Raw genomic sequence first — 20486 nt, forward strand, 5'->3', positions numbered from 1 at the left:
GGGAGAAATAAGGGTTGTGTTATGTGGTAAAGGTTACAAACATTAAACACACAAATTTTCTTTAATAATCTCTAGCCTAAGAGAACTCCTATTCTAGAAAGAGGGAAAGCACTACATTGAGATTCAACAGAACTAAGTTAGGGGAAACAGAAGTGAGTGGCGGGGCCGGCTGATGGTAATAGGGCCCAGTGGATATTCACAGAGCAAGTGAAGATGAATGCCAGAGGACTTGGATCTCAGCTGAAGGACAGTATTCCAGTTACTGAACTTTCAGCAAGTGGACCTTTTGAACAGTATGATCTTCTTCGAAAAGGTCTTCCTTGTATGAAAAATGAACTTTTTGCCCAGTCATCGTCTTGAATTATCAGAAAAATATTTCCAGCTCAACCAAGGTAAAATGAATTTTTCTACACTAAGAAACATCCAGGGTCTTTTTGCTCCACTAAAATTACAAATGGAATTCAAGGCAGTGCAGCAGGTTCAGCGTCTTCAATTTCTTCCAAGCTCAAACCTTTCATTGGATATTTTAAGGGGTAATGATGAGACTATTGGATTCAAAGATATTCTTAATGACCCGTCACAAAGTGAACTAATGGGAGAACCACACTTGATGGTGGAATATAAACTCAGTTTACTGTAATCTGTTGTGCTGTTCATGAAAATAGAGGGGCTGCATGTTGTTTATAGTCTTTTTACTATAATTTGATGTATGCAACATTAAAAGTACTGACACATGAAAAGAAAAAAAAAAAAACTAAGTGAGCATTGCTTCATGTAGATGCACCTCCATCTATAGAACCCAGTCTCAATGCAATGTGGGAACCAAAGGCTACCACTTTCCCCCACCCAACAATCATCCAGCAGAATAAACAGAAAGTTACACGGGTTGGCACTCATTCTTCCCAAAGATCTGATGAACTACCATTTCTAAGAGGTCGATCGTTTTTACCTAAGACTTGACAGGTAAACTAAGGTACACTCCAAAGATCAGGAGTTCAGACAAATACACTCCAACAATGGCTTAGATTCTTCAGTCTACAAGTTTTAGCAACTCCGTGGGAGTGAGTTTTGTAAACACCACTACCCCAGGAATTTCTAGAACTTCTAGAAAAAGACTTCATTTTCCTTCAGAAGTCAAATAAAATAGCTATGTTCAGTCTCAGAGGGCATGAATGGCAGCCACTATCCAATCTATAGCTATGGCTTACCTACAGTCAAGCAATTTTTAAAAATGTTTATTTTTAATCATTGCAATTGTATATTCCATTCTTCATAAGAGGAAAAGAAATGCAAATCCTAAATATCATCAAGATACAACTTGCTCATATTTGTTACTCCATTTAAAAAAAACAAACAAGCAAGCAAAACAAAGAGCACAGTGAATAAATGTGAAGACATATTTCATGTTTGGGTTTTGATTTCCTGGAACAATTCTGGGGCAAAAAAAAAATGTTATATTATAGATAGGTTATGTTACACATAAACAATACAACTTCATTATTCTATATAGTATAATAAACACTGGTGAATAGATAATAAATGTGCAAAATTGCCTGGTTTGTGCATTTCATAACAAAGAATGAAAACTCCAACCAATAGTGTCTGTTTTTATAACTTTTCATTACAACATCTGCCTCTTCATACAATGGCAATGTTCACCCAAGAATATAATATACAGCTACTTTTTTCTAAACTGGATTACACTTTCAAATAAAAATATTGAAACGAATTATCCTAAATTAAGTATAATAGGATATACTGAAATAAACAAAAAGAAAGGATAATGCATATTTTCATGTGTTCCCAAACAGCAAATAGATATGGTTATAGTAAGGCCTTGAAGTCACCGGTTTGTTAAAAATTTCCTTTAGCTCATAAAAACTACACAGATCTGGCCAATAATTACCAATGCCACTTCTATTCCTATACTTTTCTGTTACTCAACACCTCTGACTAGGTTAAGAAGTGCACAATAAATTTAGTATGCTGGAAGGTTCCCGGTTCTTAAGGAAAGATCATTAGAGCAAAATGGAAATACAAGGCAACACAGAATCGAGGGATTTTAGGGTCAGAAGAGACCTTAGATACAATCTCTAATAGTTCCTTCTTATTATAATGCTTTTAAATCTTTCTTTAATTTAGATTTTGTTTAGATTATAAGTATGTGAGCTACCGTGTTTACCCTACCCACCCATAATTACTTAAGGTAATAAAAAAGCTCCCTAGTAAGACATAGCACAAATGATACACACTTTATTTGAAATTTTTTACCCTGACAATGTAAAACTAAAGCACAGGTTTAATGCCACCAAAGACACAAGACTGGCAACTTACGATTTGTCAAAGTCATAAATATGAGCATGATGTGACTTTCCATGATAAGTTACCAATCCTTTCATGTAGTTTTCACCACCACTTGTGGCACTAAAACAAAACTTCTCAGCCCCTATCCCCAGAGAGGTCCCTGAAGAAACATCCAAATTACCTATACAGAATCACCAGATAGCTACATTATCCTTAAATTTTAAGAAAAGAAAATCTTATCCATATTCCTTGTTAACCTCTTTAAACTGCTTATATTTATTTACTCTTTAGAATTCTATATTATAAACTCTTCAGATGATAATATAGAAAATCCCATTTTAACTCTACATAATATGAAGCACATGGATTTTTTATTTTTAGAATAATAGTAAGCATTTAGGTTATCAGCCCACTCTAGACATCTAACATCTTTCTTCACAATCAGAAGTGTATCCCTAAAGGAGATTTCAGGTATTTCACAGAAATACCCAGATTCAAAAAAAATTTTTTCAGTGTAGGAATAGAAAAGAAAATTGTGGGAAAAAATCTCAAAGAAAGCAATACAAATTTTGTATTTTTACAGTGAGAATACTAGCATTTTTGATTAGTAGTAACATGTAGTCATTATACAGTGGAAACTGACAAGCAGATTAGAGAAAACTATAGCAATTTAGGTCAAAAGTGATTAGATTCATATTAAAAATCAGCGGCTCCAGGGAGGGAGCTGCGGGGCGGGAGCGCGAATCCAACAGCGCAGGCCCCGGAGCACAGGGCGCCGGGACACAGCCCAGGATCCGGCCTCCCCCTGGGACAGGCAGAGGCCGGGAGGGCCCAGGACAGCGAGGACGCTCCTGCCCCGAGCTGAGCAGATCAGCGGCCCCGCCCCGGAGCCTCCAGGCCCTGCAGACGGAGGACCGAGAGCCCCGAGCCCCGTTGTTCCTGCGGAGGCTGAATCCAGGCTTCCAGAGTTGCCATAGCAACTGCGGCTGATCCTCCCGGGGCCCCACGGGGTGAACAACCCCCGCTGAGCCCTGCAGCAGGCAGGGGCAGAGCAGCTCCCCCAAGTGCTAACACCTGAGAATCAGCACAGCAGGCCCCTCCCCCAGAAGACCAGCTAGACGGACCAGTGATACTCCCCCGTGTTCCAATACAACTTGTTTTTGGCCACTCTGCACTGAGCAAAATGACTAGAAGGAAAACCTCACCTCAAAAGAAAGAATCAGAAACAGCCCTCTCTCCCACAGAGTTACAGAATCTGGATTACACTTCAATGTCAGAAAGCCAATTCAGAAGCACTATTCTACAGCTACTGGTGGCTCTAGAAAAAAGCATTAAGGACTCACGAGACTTCATGACTGCAGAATTTAGATCCAATCAGGCAGAAATTAAAAATCAATTGAATGAGATGCAATCCAAACTAGAAGTCCTAACGACGAGGGTTAACGAGGTGGAAGAACGAGTGAGTGACATAGAAGACAAGTTGATGGCAAGGAGGGAAACTGAGGAAAAAAGAGATAAACAATTAAAGAACCATGAAGACAGATTAAGGCAAATAAATGACACTCTAAGGAGGAAAAACCTACGTTTAATTGGGGTTCCCGAGGGCGCCGAAAGGGACAGAGGGCCAGAATATGTATTTGAACAAATCCTAGCTGAAAACTTTCCCAATCTGGGAAGGGAAACAGGCATTCAGATCCAGGAAATAGAGAGATCCCCCCCTAAAATCAATAAAAACCGTTCAACACCTCGACATCTAATAGTGAAGCTTGCAAATTCCAAAGATAAAGAGAAGATCCTTAAAGCAGCAAGAGACAAGAAGTCCCTGACTTTCATGGGGAGGAATATTAGGGTAACAGCAGACCTCTCCACAGAGACCTGGCAGGCCAGAAAGGGCTGGCAGGATATATTCAGGGTCCTAAATGAGAAGAACATGCAACCAAGAATACTTTATCCAGCAAGGCTCTCATTCAAAATGGAAGGAGAGATAAAGAGCTTCCAAGACAGGCAGGAACTGAAAGAATATGTGACCTCCAAACCAGCTCTGCAAGAAATTTTAAGGGGGACTCTTAAAACTCCCCTTTAAGAAGAAGTTCAGTGGAACAATCCACAAAAACAAGGACTAAATAGATATCATGATGACACTAAACTCATATCTGTCAATAGTAACTCTGAACGTGAATGGGCTTAATGACCCCATCAAAAGGCGCAGGGTTTCAGACTGGATAAAAAAGCAGGACCCATCTATTTGCTGTCTACAAGAGACTCATTTTAGACAGAAGGACACCTACAACCTGAAAATAAAAGGTTAGAGAACCATTTACCATTCAAATGGTTCTCAAAAAATACCCTAAAAACTATAGAACACTTCTGAAAGAAATTGAGGAAGACACAAAGAGATGGAAAAATATTCCATGCTCATGGATTGGCAGAATTAATATTGTGAAAATGTCAATGTTACCCAGGGCAATTTACACGTATAATGCAATCCCTATCAAAATACCATGGACTTTCTTCAGAGACTTAGAACAAATTATTTTAAGATTTGTGTGGAATCAGAAAAAACCCCAAACAGCCAGGGGAATTTTAAAAAAGAAAACCGTATCTGGGGGCATCACAATGCCAGATTTCAGGTTGTACTACAAAGCTGTGTTCATCAAGACAGTGTGGTACTGGCACAAAAACAGACACATAGATCAATGGAACAGAATAGAGAACCCAGAAGTGGACCCTGAACTTTATGGTCAACTAATATACGATAAAGGAGGAAAGACGATCCACTGGAAGAAAGACAGTCTCTTCAATAAATGGTGCTGGGAAAATTGGACATCCACATGCAGAAGAATGAAACTGGACCACTCTCTTGCACCATACACAAAGATAAACTCAAAATAGATGAAAGATCTAAATGTGAGACAAGATTCCATCAAAATCCCAGAGGAGAACTCAGGCAACACCCTTTTTGAACTTGGCCACAGTAACCGGAGAAGGACAAACAGTGTATGTTCTCATTCATTTGGGGAATATGAATAATAGTGAAAGGGAATATAAGGGAAGGGAGAAGAAATGTGTGAGAAATATCAGAAAGGGAGACAGAACATAAAGACTTCTAACTCTGGGAAATGAACTAGGGGTGGTGGAGGGGGAGGAGGGCGGGGGGTGGGGGTGAATGGGTGACGGGCACTGAGGGGGACACTTGACGGGATGAGCACTGGGTGTTATTCTGTAAAATAATAAGAAAACATGCTAGAATTAGGGTATTGATGGTCTACACCTAAAATCAGAACTTGGTAATGCTTGGCATGTACTCTCAAGTCATGCTGTAACAGAGTAAAAACTGCTCCAAAGTCAATTTTATAAATAGCCACAAAAAAGTTGAAAACAAACAGCTGAAAATAAAATAACCCAATACAGTTGGGTTATAAGTCATAAACTCAAATATAGCTTCCAGTTAGTTTTATCTATTTACCTTAGCAGTACTGAATAGGAAAATAGGCACAAAGCAATGATATTTAGTTAGAATGATGGGATTTAAACATGAGTCTCAGGATAGACAGTATTTGAGGGGTTCTTTATTTCATTTTATTTGAATTTAGATATAGAGCCAGGATCCCAGAATCTAAATTAAGGTACAATCCAAAATTTGTAACTAACCTCTTCCCCAACACATTCCATTGAAGCTAAAATAAGGCTTCTTTTTTCTTGTTTTAACTGATACAAATGGACACAGTAAAGAAACAGTAGCAAAATGAGACACAGTGAGACTGAAGCCAGACTCTGGAAACAGTGGAAGCACTGAAGGTCACAAATAAAGGTCTGGCCCTGTATCTCTGCGATCACAGTCTTCTAACTTTATGCTTCACCCGTTCAGAAATGATCCAACATTGCACCAGCCCCCTTTAGGGGGGCTACAGAGGTAAACGAGACAAAGTCTGCCCTCTGGTTACTTAAAAACTATCATTAACAGTTGGGGCCAGTGATGCCCCTCTTTAGAACTGGTAAATGAAAAGACAGCTGGTCTGTGAGCATTGATTCTACCTTGCATACATCCTCAGTTACCTTGCCAGGGCTGACAGGGACAAAACCAACTACCGTCTAACGTTAGATGAAATAATCCCCACAATGTCTTTGCTTCCAAAATTTTAATTATTGCTGCTTAACTCTATGATACAGTTACTATTATAGCCTCCTTCCCCCCCTAGCATTACTGAAATATAACTGACATATAACATTGTAAGTTTAAAATGTATAACATGATGTTTTGATTTACGTATATATATTGAAAAATGATTACCAAAATAAAATTAGGTAACACATCCATCACCTCACATAGTTTCTTTTACTTTGTGTGTGTGTATGTGTCTGTGTGTGTGTGTGTGGTGAGAACTTTAAAGATCTTAGCAACTTTCAAGTATAGTACTACAGTAGAGTATTTCTAACTATAGTTACTAGGCTGTATGTTAGATTCCCAAAAAAGTATTCATTTTAAAACTGTAAGTCTGTATCCTTAAACACCTTTACCTATTTCTCTCAGTACCCCCCCCCATTCATGATCACCAATCAACTTTCTGTTCCTATGAGTTCAGTGTGGTTTCTTAAGAGTCCACGTATAAAAAAGAGTATACAGTATTTGTCTTTCTCTGATTTAGTTCACTTAGTATAGTGCTCTCAAGGTCCATTTATGTTGTTGCAAAAGGCAGGATTCCCTTCTTTTTTATAGCTGAATATGAAATTCCAGTGTGTATCTGTATATATACATGTCATTTTCTTTACCCATTTATCTATCAATGGGAACTCTTTAAAATGAATCTTTAAAAAACAGAACCACCACACTCAATTCTCACATATACCTTATAAAGATAAATACAAGGTATTTCAGGTTAACCTCTGCTTACCCTCCAGATGTGCAAAGTACTTGTCATAAAAGGAAACAGAATTAGCTAGATCACATGTGTTGTATAAATATACATCCCAAGCAAAATACATTATTGGAATATTTTGCATTCATGATGAATAATAAGTCTTACTTTCACAAAGTACATTTAAAAAGAAAATCCAAGGAAATAATCAGGAATAGAAATAGTGAAGTACAAACCAGCTAAGAAATATCATCTGACTTCCCCTGCACTGTTAGATTCCCATCAGCTCCTTTGAAGCCTCCATTAGAAGGAGTTGTAAGGCTTCTTGGAACCTAAAACTGACAATGTGAGATTGATTCCTGAAGAAGTTAAGTCTAAAGATACTTTTAAAATGCAATCATTGGGGTGCCTGGGTAGCTCAGTTGATTAAGCATCTCCTTCCAGCTTAGTTCATGATCTCAGACTCCTGGGATCGAGACCCGCTTAGGGCTCCCTCTTCAGCAGGGAGCCTGCTTTTCCCTCTCCCTCTGCTCGTTCTCTGTGCTTTCTTTTAAATAAATAAATAAAATCCTTCAAAAAAATGCAATCATTCAGGCCACAAAATCCAAAGAATCATACTTGTCTACTAAAAATTAACATTGTAACACTTCATAGCTGCACTAAATAAGGGAATTAAAGCCAAAATATTGATATTATCAGTTAGTTCTCTGCAATGCTTAAATTGAAATTCACGGATTTCTCAGGAGAAAAAAAACAGGAATCAAGCTTCATAGACAAAAGTTCACTTAAATGGATAAACTAAAAACCCAATTGGTGCACTGGGAATTCAGATATTTCTACTTAGAAATAAGATATTACATGGGTCTTAAAAAATTATTGTAAAACTGTATTCAAGATATTCCATTTCTATTGCAAATTGAAAGAGATTTACATGGTATCAATAATAAAATACAAAAGACATATTGTATTTTCTAAGAGTGTGAGGGGTTAAGATTAATAGCAGCTCTAAATTCTAAAGTTATTAATCTAGTATTTCCTTCTTAAAACATGCTAAAGGAAAGCAGCATAAACCATCACAAGCAGTCTTAGAATCAGGGTGGATAGCCTAGGCCTGGCCCTGGCTCTGCCATGCAAGGGACAATGGTACCTTGAATAACAGGATGGCTCAGAATGTGAGCACAGGAGTCAAGCAGTAACTGTGGATGGAACAGAGAATTCTTCATGCCTTGGTGAACTGGATTAGAATCTCTCTAATCTCTAAACCTACACTTCAGGGTGAATGAGAGGACATCACTGGCCAGACTAATTCTACATAGCTTTAATTGGACTCACATAATAAATATAAGACCTGCATGGTAAATAAGAACTTAATATACTTATTACAGCAGGACTTTCTGGCTGATTGTAAGATACTCTCTATTTAAAAAATTTTTATTAATATAATAATCACATCAAAGGAAATATGAAAATGTTTTCTGGGCCCACTAATGAAAGATTTCTTAAATTGGGGACATTATCTTTAACACCAAACAGATTATTTGGGCTATAAAGAATGCCCATACTCTCTCCCATTTTTCCTTCACTATCTAAAGTGAATGCCAGCAATAAAATCATTCAGAAATACATTCTCAGACATCTTTAATTTATAGTCACCACATGTCTCTTTCAACACGGAGAGCTAAATATACATATCATGACATAAATTTTTATCATGCAAGGCATTTTCCTTATATTGTCCTTCAGGTTTTTAACTCTGGCTGCAAAGAAATTTAATTCATTGTCATTAGAGATCATTGAGAAATAAAGCAAATGCTACTATTACAAATGAAATTATCTCCTCTAAGATCAAGAGTGAGGGATACAATGTTGAGAACTAACAGGTCCTAACTTTCAAAAAAGTTCTGATGCTTCTTGAAGCAGAATTTTTAAGAAATATGAAGGTAGCACAAAACTAAACGGAAAAATAGGTAACATGGTAGATTAGTGGAATAGAACTCAGTGCTTGAATGTAAGCTAAAGTTTCAACAGAGTTTGTCAGGAAAAACAATTTAGATGAGGAAGAACCTGTGTTCCCTAAGTCAGGTATCATTTGTTGTTGAAAGATTCTGTTCCAAGTTCATGTATCACCTGGCACAGAGAAGACCCAAAAGTTTATTGAAGAATGAATATATGAATGAATCAGTGGGAAAGTTATGTGTGAGCATGGTTTCATCAGGGCCAGTAAAGATCCTGACCTTCACTGTTACCTAGAATATTTTATTTTCGAGAATTGCAAAATAAACCTGGGCAGGAAAAATGAAGGAATATTTTAGACTTGATCTGATAAACTGATAGTCTCTGTAGGCTCCTGAATAGAGGAGTGATACCTAGAAATTTATTTAATATTTCTATGATGAGCAGAGCCATCAGAGAGGATGATCTGAAAAGACTAGAAATATAGGTAAGAATAGAAGTGCACATAAAAACATGGTTACAACCTTATCTTATTGCTAGATTTAAATGTGTCCATAGGGATCCCTGGGTGGCGCAGCAGTTTGGCACCTGCCTTTGGCCCAGGGCGCGATCCTGGAGACCTGGGATCTAATCCCACGTCGGGCTCCTGGTGCATGGAGCCTGCTTCTCTCTCTTTGTCTCTGCCTCTCTCTCTCTCTCTCATGCTCTGTGTCTCTCATGAATAAATAAATAATATAAAAAAAATAAAAATAAAAAAAATAAATGTGTCCACAGTGGAAAGAGTGAGAAGAGGTGTTAAAAGATAGTAAAATAGGCCACTTACTGCTGTCCATGCATTTCTTTTGCAACGGGCACATAGCCATCCATCACAGATCTCGTGAGAAGGGATACCATAGCAACCTATAAAATAATAGTATGGATCCACGAATTAGGTCTTTTGCATTTTGGTAATATTATATACATCTTAGCACTGAATAAATAAAATTAGAACTGCCTACCATAATACCATCTTTGATTCTCACTGCTTAGAACAAAATATAAGCAAGGCTGTCTCAAAGATACTTTTGGTTCTCATGCCTCATAGCTAATAGGATTTCAGTCCCAGGAAACATGAAAGCATAGGTCTTAATCATTACTAATGCTTACAATAGTTCTCAGATAATTCTTGAATGGGCAACATTAAATTTCTAATTTGTTGGGTCTAGTCCTTTACTCATACAAAACATATTTCAAAATAAGTTGCAATTCATAAAGGAAAATTTGGGGAAGATCTAAAATAATACAATAAATAAATTGACATATTTTGCAAGTTAATATAATTTAAAATTACATTTCATAAGCTTTAATCTCAGTGATTGGGATAGAGGATGCACAATTCATGGTAAGTGATGAAGGGGTATCTTCAGTTCTATTTGTAGATTCAATATATACTTGACTCAAATAAATGGGTAAGGAGATACCTGATGATGCAAATACAAGCAGCAATTATACAGTACCAACAAATGTGTAACTGTGACTGCCTTTCAAACGGCTTTGAAATTTTAAAGAAGTATTTTTTAATATCAAATTTCTATAACATTTAAATGAAAGAGAAAATAACATAAATGTAATTTCCAAAGAAAAGCCTATCACAGTTAACCAAAACTATAAAATGTTTAGTTTGGGGCACCTGGGTGGCTCAGTGGTTGAGTGTCTGCCTTTGGCTCAGATCATGATTCCGGGGTCCTGGGAACAAGTCCTGCATCAGGCTCCCCTGAGGGAGCCTGCTTCTCCCTCTGCCTATGTCTCTGCCTCTCTTGTGTGTCTCTCATGAATAAATAAATAAAATCTTTAAAAAATAAAATGAAATGTTTAGTTCAAGCACATGTTTATGAAATACTATAGCTAAATTGTATAGCTTGTACATTTGGGAATCAAAATTAAATCCTAGTTTTTGTGAAATGATGCATTGGCTGTTATATACTTATAATAATGTAGATTGAATGCATATATGTCTGTGTTACAGATTGATATAAGTACAACAAAAAGGTTGCTATATTTCAAACACATTATGTTCAAACCTCTTGGGGAAGCTGACAGTATCTAATCAATCAATAAATGATAGCGAGGCTATTTCAGCCCTAAGGTAAGACTGGTGTTTCTCTGGGGTATACAGAAGATAATACCTATTATTATAACCATTCATGCTACACTGACAGAGACAGACCATACAAAGGTATGTTAACACGACATATGATTTGGTAAGATCTGGAATATTAAAATGCTTTAACATAGACTTGTAGTATATGACAGATCCTTTTTCACATTTTAGAGGATTTACATGGCAGGCCAATAAAAAAAAATGTATTTGCCACTTATCCCATGATATGAAAATATAAAATTGTGACAGGTACGGAGCTTAATCATCTCAGTCCTGGGGGAAAACAACTGTAATGATTGTTCTCCCATGGAAGGCAAGAGATATCTCCTTACCCTTACAAAGAATAAAAATTAAACTCTATAATTAAATTTAACAATAATTCCCCAAATCATTAAATATTCACTTCTCTTTAAAAGTACAAAGAAAAATTATCATGAATCAACACCAGAGATTAAAATTAAGTTTTTACAAACTATATCTTAAGTAAAATTCATGTGTGTGAAAGGAGCCCCATAGTGGCCCAACATCTGGACAAAAACAACACAAAAACTGCTCTCCACTGATCCTGCACAAAACTGTAGAAAAAGAGATTATTATACTTACTCATACTTTCATCAGAAGAAATGTGAAAAAGAATGATCTAACCATTAAGAATGCCAATAGTTCAATGTAATAGTGCCAATAGTTCAATGTGGCAGGGGACAAAAGGGTGAGAAACAAAGATTATGTGAAGCACTGAAAAGCCAGTGATTGATGTATGAGAGATTCATTTACTTGCATGAACCCGTACGCAGCACTTTGCACAGGAAATCAGAAGACTTGTTCCATCCTCTTCCAGAAAGGCATTAGGCGGAGAATATTCTATATTTTCTTCACTATAAATAAAACACATCTCTGGAATGAGGGGCTTAGTCTTTCCTCCCGGAGTAACCACTTCATCTAATTTTGTCTCCCATCTAGAATCATTTTCTTCATTGCTGCTATCTGGCTGAAAAACATAATATTCCCACATGAGTGAAAAATATGCAAAAAAAATTCATCATTTGTTCTGGTCACTCAAATCCACTAACAGCTGTTCCATGCACTAACTTCCAGCTTCTGTTCTTCCTGTTGTTTTCCTTGATATAACTATTAGCTTTTTATCAATGTTCCTCTTCAGGCTCTCATCCAGAAGCTAAGCTGTAGAAACAGGAGGACATTCTGTACATCTGCTTGTATGAAAAAGTGATAACTTGCTAAAACTATACTCTTACATAAACATTCAGGGAAAGCATCAATTTTTCTGAGGAATTTTTGTTTCTTTATTTACACCAGGTTAGCTAACCTGGTTTCATTTACTGAAGAATTTTATACATGGTTACACTTGAAGGAGTGTTTTCAAATACCTCAGTTTTAATCTGTGTAACAGTTTTTAGAGAATTTTTGAAGGTTTTACCTCACCACAAAGTTTTAAAACATCAAGACAGAAAGATCTGGAAAATGGCAATTGTCACTAAATTAGAATATATAATGCAAAACAAAATTGTCATCTCACCAAAATATATGAAAAACACTCAGTGCTTAACTGAAACTCTAATTAATGAACTATCTTATCTCCAGAGATCTTATATTAATAAATTCCCCTGTATCTTATAATTTTAGTGAGAATTCTTTTAATTTTTGGGAAATACACAGGCAGATTATGATATAGAAATAAGAGTCAATAAAAAAGTTAAGGTTTTCCAAGGAAACACAGACATTCAATGATGAAAGAGAAAATAGTTTGTCACTCACAAGGGTCACATCAAAGACAGTGTGTTAAGTTTACTTCCTCTGTTTACAAAGATCTGATAATGTCGCAAATCACATAATTTCATGCCCTGAAATGTCTGAACAAAAAAGCATTTACTTTACATGGGCTCTAAAAGAGAAGCGATCTTAAATAAAATACTTCTGGTTCCATTATTGAGAATATAACTCAGAACACAATGCTCACATCAATACACTTTATAATATATTTTATCTTAAAATAGGTCACGAAGTTCCACCCTTACTAGATTCCTAAAAATCACTGTCTGGGTTAGTTAGAGAATGCGCCCCTCAGTGAGCTAAAATGCCATCAGTATTACATAAGGATAACACTGAAAATAATACTATGCATAGCTGGCTGATGAGGGTGAACAAAACAATTCAGTTTGTACTGAGTCCTACTATACCTCATGCATGTTCCACGTGGTAAGATAAAGACAGACATTTTAAACATGGGCCCAGAGCTGACATAGTATTCAGAGTGATATTTTCAAACACAAAACAGGACTAAGTCTAAGTTCTCTCTTCGTAAAACTTCTACTATTATTAAGCTTTAAGTTCTGTGTTTCTTGATGAAAAAGTTTGGAACTGCCCCTTGACTGACATGAACCAAGACTGACAAATAAACCATTCATTTTAAAATGATAAAGCACTATCAGAGAAATGTCTTTCAAGTAGCACCCAGAACTTTTATTCCTTATTCTACAATGGCCATGTAGCTATATAAGTATTGATATCTCCCTTTTCATGTGTACACACACCTTACAATGATTCATCTGTGTTTTTACAGCCATACAGAAGGTGGAGCAGTGACAGTAACCCCTCCACCCTTATTACCTTGTAGTATGGCATAAGGAGAGCACAGATGGCACAGTGTGGCTCCATTTTGGCCATGGTTGCATTATACTCCTGTTCAGCCACAAAGTTTGGGGACTTCGTCTGCCAAAGGTGGACCAAAGGCTTCGCCCAAGACTCTGTTTCTTCCACTTCCTCCTCAATCAATGGAACCTCAGGCAATTCTTGAAAAACAAGGCATGAGAACACAGTGAGCATGGGACCGAGGGAAAAACCAAAACAACCTGGTTATAAAAGAAGCAAACATTCCAAAGTATCATTGATATTAATGTCAGACAGGAAACTTATTTTAGCTTTCAAATACATTCTGAGAGAAGCAGAACAACAACAAAAAAAAATGTCCTTATCATCCTCTTCATCTTCAAGGGCAAGGTCAGATCTGATGGCCAGACAATGAGCCTCCTATTGATGGCCTCCCTATCCATGCCAGGAATAACTAAACTGCTCCCTCCTTCAACTTCATTACTTCTGTATTTGTACTACTACCATAAACACCTCCCATGGGAAAATAGCTTGTATCTGTGAAATTACCTTCCAGCTACCAGAGAAATTCATTGGCCCAGTAACTGCCTTACCAGTATTTTCAGTTTCCTCACCTAACACTGTATATGGCTTAATAAATATTTATTAATTGAACTTCATTTAATTAACTTTTGGGTTTGAGAATTCATGACAATAACATTTACAGAGCACCTATCACATGCCAAGCAATACAGCGCCATTATATGAATATGGAAAAGAATTCCTATTCAAATCTTATTTGCTCAATATAATACCCCCAGAGGCTCAAATCTCTTAAATATGTATATCTGTTAACATGAATGAGGCAGAGATGTACTCCACAAAAATAGCACTTTACAAAATTTTATAGAAAGCCAGAAAAATACAGAAAGACATAACAGGTTATGAGAAAAAATTCCTAATGCCTATACCAAAGGACAGTATATCACAGCAGGTGGCAGCAATCACAGCTACATCTAGGACTTAACATCTTCAGCTGTGATACACTCTAAAACTCCTCATCACTAGCTGTCATAGTCTTATAAATAAATACTGGGGAGCAATGTCCTCAAGTCCCAAGCACAGGGGCTTCTATGAACCAGGGTGTGCCAGCCCTTGCCTTGTTGACTTAACTATTTTTAAAAAGTCAAAATAGATTTACTTAGATGGAAAAATAAGAAGAGCTAAATGAAGCTGAAAAGAACTCAAAAGACATCAAATGCCAACTGAAGTGAAAGGGAATGTTCCTGCTTCCATGTTGGTGGTGGTGGTGTTATTATCATTATTATTTTTATCACTATTATTAACAATGGAAAATGCTTAGTACTTAGCCAAGCAGTATCTGAAAACAAAAGGTAAGAACCTTAGCCTCTGTTTGCAGTGAAGTAATCTGACACTAAACATACACTGTTTCCACCTCAGTCTCCCTCCAATACAGAACAGAAGACTTCCTATGAAGACTTAGATTTGACAAATGAAAGATGAGAGGAGAAGAGTTGACCAGGAATTTGAAATACCATTAAGTCCTTAACTCACAGGCTAGTATCTACCACATACACGCTAAAAATGGGATCTAAACAAAAAGAAATCCTTGGAGTTTGAATAGCTATTCCCTCTTCCACAGTAGATTTATCGTATCACTTGCTTTATTATAAAAGACTGAAACACACAAGATAGATGATGCTCTTACCCCTTTGGTTGGTCATAAGTTAACCTGAGGAGTTCTCAAAATATTTTCAGAGACAGAGGAAATACTATTTAATTCTCAAAAGCCTAACAACAAAAAAAGAAGTAGAGGAGAAGGACAATTCCTAACAAGGAAGCCAGAGAGCAGGAGGGTAATGCAAGCCGTGGCACTGGACCTAGGATAGCCTGATTCAACTGGAGCTTTTCTCAGACTTTCTCAACAGACCTGGGAGAGAATCCTTCTCTAACAGATGTCCTTCCCCAAAGACGAGGTTGCACTCTGCTCCAACAAGTATTTATCTTGTTTGGATAATCTCTGGCCCAGAATACATAGTGAGCACTGTAATGATGTAATATCATTAGTTAAAAGCAGCATGGCAGCAAAATCGTGCAGCACGAAGTACAGGGAACTGTTAGTCCAGAGACCTAGCTTTAAATTCAAACCCTTTGATTCAGAAGGCCTATATCGCTTTGGGTAAAATAGATTTTCACATAATAAGAATTCCTTTTTCACCTACTTCAGAGGTTTTTTTTTTCTTTTTAATATTAAAATGAAATACTGTAAAACTTTTTATATTCAAAAGTGCTGGAATTCTTTGTAAAGTCCCAAGTGACATAACTGTATATATTGTTATGTAAAATCCATCTAATCATTTTATTTTCATTTGATCTGTTTATCAATTAAGTGCTACAATACTTTATCAGGAGGAAAATAGGGTACATTTAATCTTAAATATATGATATTATTCATATTTTAATTTAGCTTTGAAAACCAAAAACAGGGACGCCTGGGTAGCTTCGGGGTTCAGAGTCTGAAACGGCTAAGGTCCTTTGGCTCAGGTCCTGATCCCGGGGTCCCGGGATAGAATTTTTCCAGCCTGCTTAAGATTCTCTCTGCCCCTCCTCACCCCTTTTCTCCCCTCCCTCTAAATAAATAAATATCAAATTAGTTCTTACAACATCCTTGTAAAAGAAAAAGGCAAGGGTAGATATTATCAAACAAAAAAAAGACATGAACACTGTAGGCATTTAATGAATAATAATGTTTTTATTACTAAAATCATATCTTTTTTATACCAGCATAGCAACCACCAGAAGATTGTGCATAGCTCTGAGTCTCATCCTGAATGCCATAGATTGCTATAGATTCAGAAGAGGGTGAGACAAATGAAAAATCCCTTGGTATAAGTGCATAAAGCTTAGGAAATCTGTGAAAACATTACTAGCAGTTACTGTATTCCTAACAAGAACAAAAGAAGGACCAATAGTGTGACAGCCATTCTCAAAGGTCTGTGACTTCCAGACACATACAGCACATTTCACAAAGTCTGTAGAGTCAAAACTACTTTCAAAATAACATGAAGATGTTATTTGCCTATGTCACCCTGGCAATAATTTTGTTAAATTTGTGATAAACATGGGATATATGCATAAAGTACTGCTGCACAATAAAGTTCAATATTTGTCTTGAGGAAAAGCATATGTGCAACTAGTTGAATTGTAAGTTGAGTAAGTTGTCTCTTTCATGAAACACCATTTTTCCTTGAAAGAATAATTAACAGACAAACTATGGTAAATTAGGGTCTAGAAGGAATTTTCATAAGTGAAAAAAGAAAGCCTGTCATTTAAAAAAAAAAAAAACTATTCAGAGTGTTTGCTGATAGTGGTAAATTCAAGTTTATGAGTCAAAATTAAAATTCTGGAAAACATGTATCCACTAGTGTAATCCTGACAGCTTCCCAATACTTAAAGCTGGTTCTGATGGTACTAACAGTGATGATATAAAACATAATATTTAAATATTATATAAAGAGACCTATATAACTCAGATCTGTTTACCAACACATGATGTTCCAAAATCATGCATGTGTAAAAGAGTCACTCAGAGTGCAAGACAGACCAATGAATTTTTATCAATAAAGTACACAGAGTTCATTGATGTGATTTCAGATTCCACATTGCAACTACTTTTTTAAAAACTAACATATGCCAAATTTTGGTGTAGTGTCAAAGAAGAAGATCCATAATCATCTGAAAAGGTTATAAAAATATTGTACCCCTTCCAAACACATATCTGTGTGTGGCTGGACATTCCTCACATACTTTAAAACCAGACCCATGGGAAGGGAAGGGAAAAAGAATACGAAAAGAAAGGACATGACAAGATTAAACAAACAAAACCTCTTTGGGGTCCTCAAAACACTTAAGGACACAGGGGGTCCTGAGAGCGAAAAGGTTGATAATCATTAACATATACATAGTGATATATATTCATCAAAAATATTAGTATCGGGGTCCCTGGGTGGCGCAGCAGTTTGGCGCCTGCCTTTGGTCCAGGGTGCGATCATGGAGACCCGGGATCGAATCTCACATCGGGCTCCCGGTGCATGGAGCCTGCTTCTCCCTCTGCCTGTGTCTCTGCCTCTCTCTCTCTCTCTCTCTCTCTCTCTCTCTCTCTCTCTCTCTGACTATCATAAATAAATAAAAATTTAAAAAAATTTTAAAAAAATATTAGTATCATAGAGTTACTGTTGAACAAATACAGCCCTCATAAAACTGGTGCAGGCTCTGTTCTCACAGCCAGGCCAGAATTCCATAAACTGTTTTCCTTAATCAATATATGATGCTTAAACAAAAAGAAAACATGTCAATACTGGAAGAAGGCATCCTTTTCTCTCAGTTCCTCCATTAAGGTCTGAAAGATTTGTTAGCTATAGTAGAAAACAAATTCTATGCCACCAGCACTTCATTTTTCTTCTTAGTGAGTCTCTTACTTCATGAAGGCAATCTAAACTCACAAAAACCGTTCCCATTACTCTGTAGTGAGAGAAATACTGCTAAGAAAAGCCATGAGCCCACAAAAACAGACATATAGATCAATGGAACAGAACAGAGAACCCAGAAGTGGACCCTGAACTTTATGGTCAACTAATATACGATAAAGGAGGAAAGACGATCCACTGGAAGAAAGACAGTCTCTTCAATAAATGGTGCTGGGAAAATTGGACATCCACATGCAGAAGAATGAAACTGGACCACTCTCTTGCACCATACACAAAGATAAACTCAAAATAGATGAAAGATCTAAATGTGAGACAAGATTCCATCAAAATCCCAGAGGAGAACTCAGGCAACACCCTTTTTGAACTTGGCCACAGTAACCGGAGAAGGACAAACAGTGTATGTTCTCATTCATTTGGGGAATATGAATAATAGTGAAAGGGAATATAAGGGAAGGGAGAAGAAATGTGTGAGAAATATCAGAAAGGGAGACAGAACATAAAGACTTCTAACTCTGGGAAATGAACTAGGGGTGGTGGAGGGGGAGGAGGGCGGGGGGTGGGGGTGGAATGGGTGACGGGCACTGAGGGGTACACTTGACGGGATGAGCACTGGGTGTTATTCTGTATGTTGGTAAATTGAACACCAATAAAAATTAATTTATAAAATTAAAAAAAAAAAAGAAAAGCCATGAGCCTAAACATACAGTAGCTTCTTAAATTTACATAAGCTATTATACAGAATTCACATAAGCAGTTTATAACACAGCTCTAGACACAATGTTCTTAGGAGCTTTGTCCTGAGTAAATGTAAGCAATGGCTTAGGTGGCCTGGATGGCCAGCTCCTTAACAACCACTACTACCATGGGGGAACAGGGAAAACGCATACCACCTTGGATAAATATAGTGAAGTAACTTGTTGAAAATGTTACTGCCTTCAAGAGTTGCTCTGAAATGTGATGTAATGAACACTGGGTATTATATAAGACTGGTGAATCACTGACTTCTACCTCTGAAACCAATAATATATTATATGTTAATTAATTATAAGTTAATTAATTGAATTTAAATAAAACTTTTAAAAGACATTAAAAAAGAGCTGCTCTGATATTTTTAACTTGCCACAAAAACAGTAAGTTGAATTACATGATAAAAGAACTTGCCCAAAGGCAAAATACCAAGCTCCTAGATCATGCACACAATACACTGAAACAGTTAGTTTTAATAGTTTTAAAAAGATTCTTCCTGGCAAGAGTTGCAATAACTTATACTAGACAAAATAGACTTTAAAATAAAGACTGTAACAAGGGACGAAGAAGGACATTATACCATAATAAAGGAGACAATCCAACAAGAAGATAAAACAATTGTAAAAATTTATGCACCCAACATGGGGGAGCACCCAAATACATAAAAACAGTTCATAACAAACACAAAGGAATTAATAATAATACAATAATAATAGGGGACATTAACACTGCACTTACATCAATGGACAGATAATCTAAACAGAAAATCAACAATGAAGCAGTGGCTTTGAATGACAGACTGGACCAAATGGACTTAACAGACATATTCAGAACATTCCATCCTAAAACAGGAGAATATATCTTCTTTTCAAGTGCACATGGAACGTTCTCCAGACTAGATCTCATTTTAGGCTACAAAACAAATCTCAAAGTCAAAAAGACTGAAGTCATACCACATGTCTTTTCTGATCACAACACTATGAAAATGGAAATCATCCACAATAAAAAAAAAAATCTGAAAAGACGACAAATAAATAGGGGTTAATTCAATAGGTAATAAAAGGAGAAATAAAACAGTACATGGAAACAAATTAAACAGTCCAAAACATAAGGAACACAGGAAAAACAGGTCTAAGGATTTTTAGAACAATACAGGCCTACCTCAAGAAGTAATGAGAATGTCAAATAAACAACCCAACTTTATACCTAAAAGAACCTAGAAAAAGAACAACAAACAAAACCTAAAACCCGCAGAAGAAAGGAAATAATAGATTACAGTAGAAATAAATGATATAAAACTAAAAATACAACAGAACAGATAAATGAAACCAGAAGCTGACTTAAAAAAATTAAAATTGATAAATCTCTAGCCAG

The 20486-nt window shown here is 36.5% G+C and overlaps 1 protein-coding gene and 1 pseudogene across 8 annotated transcripts in view; one reads left to right on the forward strand and one right to left on the reverse strand.

Moving 5' to 3' along the window:
- The window catches only part of KDM4C (lysine demethylase 4C), a 428768-nt gene that overhangs the window by 137595 nt on the left and 270687 nt on the right, over window positions 1–20486 (reverse strand). For all 8 annotated transcript variants that reach the window (XM_055302072.1, XM_055302075.1, XM_055302073.1 and 5 more), the window contains 3 exons: window positions 13879–14060; window positions 12028–12241; window positions 9937–10013 (listed from right to left, as the gene is read on the reverse strand). In XM_055302072.1, coding sequence (XP_055158047.1) covers window positions 9937–10013; window positions 12028–12241; window positions 13879–14060 — 473 coding nt within the window. The remainder of the gene's footprint in view (window positions 1–9936; window positions 10014–12027; window positions 12242–13878; window positions 14061–20486) is intronic.
- On the forward strand, window positions 207–640 carry LOC129494868 (proteasome maturation protein-like; annotated as a pseudogene).

Source organism: Nyctereutes procyonoides, unplaced genomic scaffold, assembly GCF_905146905.1.
Source record: "Nyctereutes procyonoides isolate TBG_1078 unplaced genomic scaffold, NYPRO_anot_genome, whole genome shotgun sequence".
Taxonomy (NCBI): domain Eukaryota; kingdom Metazoa; phylum Chordata; class Mammalia; order Carnivora; family Canidae; genus Nyctereutes; species Nyctereutes procyonoides.